Raw genomic sequence first — 9,528 nt, 5'->3', positions numbered from 1 at the left:
ACTCCTACAAAATTAAAGAAATTTAAGTGTAAAAAAAATATATCGCTTTTTCAGATTTCATTCTAGACTTTCAGCTAATGTGTTTGTAACGTTTGTTCTTTTTTTCTCCTTTTTAAGGGAAAAATAAATATTTTGAAAATAAAATAGATAAAACACCCTACAAAATGTATAAAAATGGAAGGTGAAGTCTGGTGAGGCTCTAATAGTATAATCAGTATATTAGTGACCTGCTTGGTTGGGCATTCTCCTTGCCCCCATCCCCCGCAGCGCCCGGCTATTGATGCCACTGTACAAAGGAGGACACGGAGGCGGCCAATCAATTAGTCTGATTTTTATTATGGGAAGGGGGGGATGTAGATATGTGCTTCCCTTACACTGGGAGTGACGTGACGGACCAGGTTATTAAATTTACAAACATTTTTTAAATTCATTTCCACCTACACAGGGACGAACTGATGCGAATCTTCAGTGACACAAATGGAAGTGCTGAGTGGAGACCGAACCGTGAGGCCAATTCAACTAAAGGGACGGTACAAAATGAAGTGATACTACATACAATGCCTATTAATACACACTGCAACCACAGGCCGAAGCCTCCCCATGATGCTGCTGTCACCCACACTGAGTGACGGCGGCCATTTTGTGGACTGTATAAAGATTCAAAAGAACCTAAACCATAGTAGAGATGTGAGCAATGACATCATCAAAGCCTCTAATAGAGCACAGGCTGAGGCCTACACCAGAGTAGCGGGTGGCTGGCACCAGACTCCAACCAGACTTGTGCTGCCATCTTTGTGAACAACATGGTTTCTATTACGTGAGCTAAATTTAACCCCTTTTACCCCTGGGAGTCACTAGTAAAAGATATTTGTGACAACGTGCGCAGTTGAACCACAACCCCCCCTCCCCCAAGTGTCTTGTCAGCGTTTTGGTTTCTCCACATAAGGGACTGTTAGGAGACAATAGACCGAGAACAATATTATTAAACTAAAAATAAAACAGGTCCTAGAAACGGACCGAATATTTACAGGTATCAGCTGCTACAGGCAGCAAGAGGCTGCGAGTCCTATATCATACACCTCCGAGGACGCACGCATGCGGGGAGCTGCACGGACCATACAAGGGGCTCCCCCGACTATATACACCTTAGCTGTAGTGACCACCTTTGGGCTTAGACCAAAAAAATATATAGAAGTCGATGGGAAAGGAAAATAAATGTAGAAAGTTCAGCGTTCCCATATTATTGGCCGACATCACAGTCCAGATGCCCAATAAATAATTCACAGGAGGATGATGGGAGTTACTAGAGCAAGTCCAGACACAGACTGACGGACATAGGGGGTCTCCACCCCAGCCACTGGGGGGTCCTGGTCTTCTCCTGACACCACTGAGGAGCTCCAGCCTGATGTTCCTTACACTGAAGTCTACGGTTCCAGAACCCTTATGGTCCTTGGTTCACAAGACCTGGAACCTCCAGGAGGCCTGATCTTTGTAGTCCAGACAGTCAGCTGAGTTGAAGTTGAGTTTCCAGGAGGAGGCGGCAGCAGCCTGGTCCTTGTAGTCCAAGCAGTCAGAGGAGTTGAATGGCAGTCCTGTGCTGGCATAGCCCTGGTGGTGGTGGTGATGGTGGTGGTGGTGGCTGGAGGTCTGGCTCAGGTGGTGGTGGTGGTGATGGCTGGACATAGATGAAGGAGTCATGGGGCTGAGCTGGTGAGGGTGGTGGTGGGAATGCATGGGGGACAGATAGGAACTGCAGTCCACCCCCCCAAAGTAAGAGGAGGATGGGGCAGGATAGCCCTGTGTGTAGCCCGCAGCCTGGCTATAGGTCATGGGGTAAGAGGCAGCGGCAGAGGAGCCGGAGCGCTGCATACAGGACGCGCTGCCTGCAGCTCCCAGAGGGTCTGGGGCTGCGCCAGGGGTCGGGCCGCTGCCGGGAGAGATGGAAGCCGGACTCCAGATAGAGGAGGCTGTGCTGCCATTCAGAGCCGCAGCTGCGGAGCCCAGGCCGGGGTTACCAGAGGAGCCGGAGCTGGAGGAGGATGAGGACGAGGAAGATCCGGAGCTGGAGACCGCAGGTGGTGTGAACTGGCCGCTACTCTCAGAGCCGGAGCTCTCCCGGGCCGGGCTGCACTTCTTCTTAGTCGGCCGGTTCTTGGCTGCGGTGCCGCTGCTGCTCTGCTGCTGCTGCTGCTGTTGCCTGCACTTCGCCCGACGGTTCTTAAACCAAACCTGAAGCAACGACAAGAAGGGAACGAACATCGTGTTATAAATCGATTACATGGCATATATCTATACACACATTTTTACATATAAAAAAAATCAGCAGATTATAATAGGGCCGTTTCGGGCGGCAGCCCGGGGCCCTGAGCTCCTGGGGGGCCCATGGCTGCCCAAACAGACTTATACTTTCAGTTGTGTACTGTCTCCTGGCTGCAACTCCGTCATTTGCAAAAAGTCACAGGTTTTTTTACCACAATTTTGTACAAATCAGGAGATCATGACATCTATATCCTGTACTATGGACACCGCACTAATGCTGCTATAGTTACAGAGGGGTGGGGGGGTGGGGACTCCAGCTTGGTGAACAGCCCGGGGCCTATGGTAAAGTTAATCTGCCCCTGTATATAACAGGAATATACATTATATATATTAGAAGAGTCTGAGAACAGTGGGAATAAGGGAACCAGGTCACCCTATAGGATTATGGCAGATGGATGTGTGTATAATAGATGTGTTATATATATGTGTGTGTGTGTGTGTGTGTGTGTATGTATTATATATATATATATATATATATATATATATATATATATATATATATATAAATAATATACACATACACACACATATATATATATATATATATATACACATACAAAGCACAATATAATATGGAGACAGGATATACAGCTTGCAACTAAGTGAGAATATATATACACAAACTGTATAAGTGAGAATATATATACACACAAGCTGTATAAGTGAGAATATATATACACACAAACTGTATAATATAAGTCTAGTGTAGAGGAGATTGAGAACTGGATCCGTGTATTAGTGTGAATGGAGACAGATGGTGGAATAAGAGGACGGGGTCATCCTATAGGATTATGGCAGATGAGTGTATAATATATATCTATATACACACAAAGCTCCACATTATATATAGATCTCACAACAGTCAATAAAGAGACAAGACTGGATATGTAATGTGCACCCCATACATGGTACCTGTGTATTTGTATTAAGAGATATAAGAATATAAAAGTATAAGAAACCACACTAATAATATATATATATATATACACACACACACACTGTTTGTACCCCTGTAATATTCTGCCAGGATTCGCTGCTAGTATAGTCCAGTATATAACTTCCCCACCATCATCTCCAACCTGGCAGGGCATGCTGGGAATTGTAGTTTTCAGCCGCAGTTTGGGAAACGTTACCTTAGTACAATGATTTTCAACATTAGGTTTTTCCACCTGTTGCAGAACTACAACTCCCAGCATGCTCTGCCAGCGTCCATCCTGCCGGGAGATGAAGTCTCCAACATTCAGGGATCAGAGGTCATTAGGTTAAATTTATAGACTATTCTGCTCTTATAGAGGAAATGATCGATCAGATTCATCACAACAGAAGGAGGTAACCCGATCATTGTGAATATATTTGTTCCTTGCGTTTTATTTCATCACCTTCCTCGACTTTGGGGTTTTAGATTTGTTTCTTCCTGATCTGAAATTCAATAAAAAATGTATTGGGGGGGGGGGGGGGGGGGGGGAGTATACTTTTTGCAGCTTAAATTGTAGATCCGCTCATTCTGGAACCAATCAGTATCGAAAGACGATGGGATCGAAGGACAGAACGGATACGACTAACGCCATCTGCTCTGAATAACGCTCTCTCCGTTATGGTCCGAGGAGCCTCCTGCAGCCCCCGCACTACCCCGCCGGCTGTCGGTCCGTGCGTAACAGCGCCGGCGGTGAGCGGGGGACCCGGAGATCAGCAGTGTAATAGTGTAGTGTAACGGGGGCTGTGTGTGTAATAGTGTAGTGTAACGGGGGCTGTGTGTGTAATAGTGTAGTGTAACGGGGGCTGTGTGTGTAATAGTGTAGTGTAACGGGGGCTGTGTGTGTAATAGTGTAGTGTAACGGGGGCTGTGTGTGTAATAGTGTAGTGTAACGGGGGCTGTGTGTGTAATAGTGTAGTGTAACGGGGGCTGTGTGTGTAATAGTGTAGTGTAACGGGGGCTGTGTGTGTAATAACTCCGGATATTTAAATCGGGCTCTGGCTCTTTTTTCGTTGTATTTTTTTTTTTCTTCTCTCAAATTGAATAATTTGTGAAAAAGTTTACCGCAAATAAAAGAATATTGTGTATAAAGGGATCTATAGGACCTGATGGGATTCACTGGGATCAATGAGGCTGAGAAATAAGCAATAATCGATCCTAAAGCCACATTGTATCAAACAACAATCAGATTTACCCAACAGTTTTAGATTATTAAAATAAAATAATAAGCCATAATAACAGCAATATTATTATTATTATTTATTTTTAGAAACGAATATAGTATATACAGACAGGACAGGTAGGGGGCTGCCTTCTATAGGAGGCGCTACATTTTATACAACCAATCCGATTGTTTCTTTCATATTTTTGTGTTACGTTTGTTTTAAATTGTTAAAGTTACATTAAATTTATATCCTTTAAAAAATAAAAAAAACTTTTACTCTTAACCAAAGCAAATAAACAAAAAAAAAAATGATAGCCCCTTGTAGCCGCATAATCTATACACAGTCACAGAGCAGACGCGGGGCTGTATATACTGATCGTCCGATCCTGATCCAGCAGCTGCAGCTCATAGTCATAGTGCTCTATTAGGGCTGATAGATACAGATATTATATACTATATATATATATTATACACACAGCTCCTACACATGGCACCTATAGTATCCAGCATCTCCAGCCCTACAGACAATATGGCGGCCTCAGCCATCAGATACAGCAGCAGGGTTTGGGCATGCTGGGAGTTGTAGTTCTGGAGCAGCTGGAGTCCCACAGGTCGCAGCTTTCCCGCCGGCATCAACCATTATAATCTGAGAGGATTTATAACTTTGGTTTTATGGGCAGTGATGACACCAAGAGGTTCTGCAGCAGCTTCTCTCACGGGTCATTGTGTAAAGTTTCTTTCAGGTTGTTGTAATTTCATTCATTAAATATTTGTCAGTAAATTAAAGGAGAAACAAAAAGCCCGGACTGGCTGATAACAGAGAGAAAAAGACTGACTATAGGGGGGGGGGCGGGATATGGGGGTCACCAGGGTTTGGGGTCACCTTGCTGGTTCTTACCTGGACGCGGGATTCGGGCAGGTTGATCTTCAGGGCCACCTCCTCCCTCATGAAGATGTCCGGGTACCGGGTCTTGGCGAACAAAGCCTCCAGCACGTCCAGCTGGGAGCGGGTGAAGGTCGTGCGCTCCCGGCGCTGCTTCCGCGGGGTGGCTGCGGATACGGAGCGGGTTATTAGTACATGGGGCTCAGAGCAGACAGGGGACCGGGCGCCTATATAATTATTATATATTATATATATATATATATATATATATATATATATATATATATATATATATATATATATATATATATATATATATATATATATATATATATATATATATATATATATATATATATATATAATTATATACACACAAACATACCGGGTACCGGGCCCCTCTATAGATTTTAGAACAAAAACAATAAGAAACCCACATATTTAAAAATTATATAAACTTCTCTATAATTCTAAATAGTTTCAATTAAACCTCTAGAATTGTAAATATTTTGATACAACAGAAGGTAAAGCTCTGACTATTAGTATAATCTCCGCATCACACTATATAGAGAGGACAGGACGGGCCCAGTGCCATGTATTATATATAACAGATATCACCCATAGGAATATTCCCCCATATATCATATATAGCAGATACCACAGATACTAACACTCCATGATTATTTACTATTGGGGGGGGGGGGGCAGAGATATATAATATATAGGATTCTGTATACAGCCTGGCCTCCTGCTGTGTCCTGTACATACATCTCTGTAGGGGAATGAGAGTGGAAGTTACTTTTAGTTACTTATAGTTTCGATGATATATGGTAGATACGTTATATCTGTGTACAATATATTTATTACACACATGTATTAATATACAGGTGATTATGGGCAGACTCGCAGTAATAGTAAATAATCGTTTTCAATCGAAGATTCCCGGAGATTCTCGTGTTTTATCAATAACCCTTCAGGGTCGCAGCCCGAGTGTTCTGGCACCAAAATGAATGTTTACATTTATCCCATTGTATCATCCAGAAAATCTATATGTAACTAATTATATTATAATATATATATATATATATATATATATATATATATATATATATATATATATATATATATATATATATGTAGCTGTATTTCCATATTCTTTAGTGATCAGAGCAGGAGGGTGAGAAATACTCTGGGGTCTGTGATAGAACTTCAGAAAGTAATATACACGGGAAATGTTGATGAAAATATAATATAATGTGTGTGTGTGTGTGTGTGTGTGTGTGTAATAGTAATATATTAGTGTGTGTGTGTGTGTAATAGTAATATATTAGTGTGAGTGTGTGTGTAATAGTAATATATTAGTGTGTGTGTGTGTAATAGTAATATATTAGTGTGTGTGTGTGTAATAGTAATATATTAGTGTGTGTGTGTGTAATAGTAATATATTAGTGTGTGTGTGTGTAATAGTAATATATTAGTGTGTGTGTGTGTAATAGTAATATATTAGTGTGTGTGTGTGTAATAGTAATATATTAGTGTGTGTGTGTGTGTAATAGTAATATATTAGTGTGTGTGTGTGTGTAATAGTAATATATTAGTGTGTGTGTGTGTGTGTAATAGTAATATATTAGTGTGTGTGTGTGTGTAATAGTAATATATTAGTGTGTGTGTGTGTGTAATAGTAATATATTAGTGTGTGTGTGTGTGTAATAGTAATATATTAGTGTGTGTGTGTGTGTAATAGTAATATATTAGTGTGTGTGTGTGTGTAATAGTAATATATTAGTGTGTGTGTGTGTGTAATAGTAATATATTAGTGTGTGTGTGTGTGTAATAGTAATATATTAGTGTGTGTGTGTGTGTGTGTGTGTGTGTGTGTGTGTGTGTGTGTGTAATAGTAATATATTAGTGTGTGTGTGTGTAATAGTAATATATTAGTGTGTGTGTGTGTAATAGTAATATATTAGTGTGTGTGTGTGTGTGTGTGTGTGTGTAATAGTAATATATTAGTGTGTGTGTGTGTAATAGTAATATATTAGTGTGTGTGTGTGTAATAGTAATATATTAGTGTGTGTGTGTGTGTGTGTGTGTGTGTGTGTGTGTGTGTGTGTGTGTGTAATAGTAATATATTAGTGTGTGTGTGTGTAATAGTAATATATTAGTGTGTGTGTGTGTAATAGTAATATAATAGTGTGTGTGATTGTAATATAATAGTGTGTGTGTACAGAAGGAAATTCACATCCGGGATTCTAGATCTGCGCCGGTTTCTAGTGATCGGCTGATCTGCTGGTTACACTGGGATCCACTAGGCCTCACTCCCTCCTTACAGGTGATCAGCTCTGGAGAGATCCCAGGGAGAAGGAATCCGCAGCGAGATCCCAGAAGCTGAAAACTAAAAACTTTAGAAAACTTTTCTGTCCCATTGTGTAAAGTCTCAGATGGTGGAAGAAGTTTCTGATCGGTAAAAGTTTCCAGTATATAAAAATATTACAAATCTGTAGATGACAGATTGTTACTAATTATTACTAAGGAAACAAGTCTCCTCCTCTGCGATTGGACATTGAGCCCAAAGTTGTGTCTCTCCAGCACTTGCAGAACTACAACTACAACTACAACCCCCATCAGATCAGATCGCGGAATTGTAGTTTTGCAGAAGATTGGAGAGCGCGACCCAAAAATACAGGGGGCTCCATAGGGGTGAGGGGTGGGGGGGGGGGGGGGATTCTATAGGGGTGAGGGGTGGGGGGGATTCTATAGGGGTGGGGTGGGGGGGATTGTATAAAAGGATGAGGGGGGATTCTTACCTGGATATCCCACCGATGGATGGAGTAAATCCATTGCGGGTCCTGTGAGCCCCAGACCATTCATGCCATAGGGGGGCTGTTTGAGGTATGACATCATGCTAACAGCTTCCTGTGCGCCCCAATATTATCCACAAGCTGAAGGTTCCTCACACGGACACAAAGATCATGAAGGATTTATATTATTTTCCCACCAAATCTGGAGAAGAAAAACACAAATTAATGGACGAATTTACCTTCAGCAGTATATACGGGTATGGGGAGAGTATATATATATGTACAGTATATACGGGTATGGGGAGAGTATATATATATGTACAGTATATACGGGTATGGGGAGAGTATATATATATGTACAGTATATACGGGTATGGGGAGAGTATATATATATGTACAGTATATACGGGTATGGGGAGAGTATATATATATGTACAGTATATACGGGTATGGGGAGAGTATATATATATATATATATATATATATATATATATATATATATATATATATAATGTACAGTATACACGGGCATGGAGAGTATATATATATATATATATATATATATATATATATATATATATATATAATATGGAGAGTATATATGAAGTATTATACGAATTTGTACAGTATATACATCTACATATATGGCCAGTATATATACATCAGTATATGTGAATTTGAATTCCGTGATGATTAAGCCCCCCCCCCCCCCCCCCCCACCGTGACCGTTAGAACCGTTTTTACCGTGAGACCCTGAGAAACAAATTCAAAATTCGGGCAGGATAAATATTTACCTTAACTCCCCCAGTCCCCGGGATGAGGAGCCGATTAGTCAGCGACAGCCGCCCCATAGTCAGCGACAGCCGCCCCATAGTCAGCGACAGCCGCCCCATAGTCAGCGACAGCCGCCCCATAGTCAGCGACAGCCGCCCCATAGTCAGCGACAGCCGCCCCATAGTCAGCGACAGCCGCCCCGGCCTGCCATTCCCCCCAATAAGCCAACAAGACATAATAAATGGGGACCCCCCCCCCTCACTTTACATTCGCACAAATTGATGAGGTTGAAGCAGCTGTAATGTATTTCTTCCCTTTTGCAGATGGCCCCCATTGATCGGCGGATCAGCAGCGCCCCCCCCCCGGGGGTAATTAATGGAGATCCCACACGAATAGCCATTTACATAACTCATCCTAACCAGGTGGATGCAGCCCCCTACAATCAGAGAGAGGGGGAGGGGGGCCTGGAGGTTGGAGCCCTCCTTTATCCTACCTGCTGGATTATTACTATCTCTTCTAGGAGACATTTTTTGGCAAGTGTCGCTGCCCTGTGTTGTATAAGAGGAAGAGGAGGAGGAGGAGGAGGAGGAGAGACCGGGCGACTAAGCAAACAAGT

At 42.1% G+C, this 9,528-nt stretch overlaps 1 protein-coding gene across 2 annotated transcripts in view; it reads right to left on the bottom strand.

The window, feature by feature from the left end:
* Positions 1-329: 329 nt before the first annotated feature.
* Positions 330-9,528, bottom strand: part of OTX1 (orthodenticle homeobox 1) — a 9,743-nt gene continuing 544 nt past the window's right edge. Inside the window, exons 1-4 of one of the 2 annotated variants that reach the window (XM_069954372.1) lie at positions 8,933-9,002; positions 8,145-8,340; positions 5,356-5,507; positions 330-2,229 (exon numbers count right to left, since the gene is read on the bottom strand). In XM_069954372.1, coding sequence (XP_069810473.1) covers positions 1,456-2,229; positions 5,356-5,507; positions 8,145-8,241 — 1,023 coding nt within the window. In that variant the 5' untranslated portion in view covers positions 8,242-8,340; positions 8,933-9,002 and the 3' untranslated portion in view covers positions 330-1,455. Of the gene's footprint in view, positions 2,230-5,355; positions 5,508-8,144; positions 8,341-8,932; positions 9,003-9,528 lie in introns of those variants that run through there. The other variant, XM_069954371.1, reaches the window with a different exon arrangement.

Source organism: Dendropsophus ebraccatus, chromosome 15 (assembly GCF_027789765.1).
Source record: "Dendropsophus ebraccatus isolate aDenEbr1 chromosome 15, aDenEbr1.pat, whole genome shotgun sequence".
In the NCBI taxonomy this organism is placed as follows: domain Eukaryota; kingdom Metazoa; phylum Chordata; class Amphibia; order Anura; family Hylidae; genus Dendropsophus; species Dendropsophus ebraccatus.
This window is presented reverse-complemented; position numbering and strand designations above follow the sequence as displayed.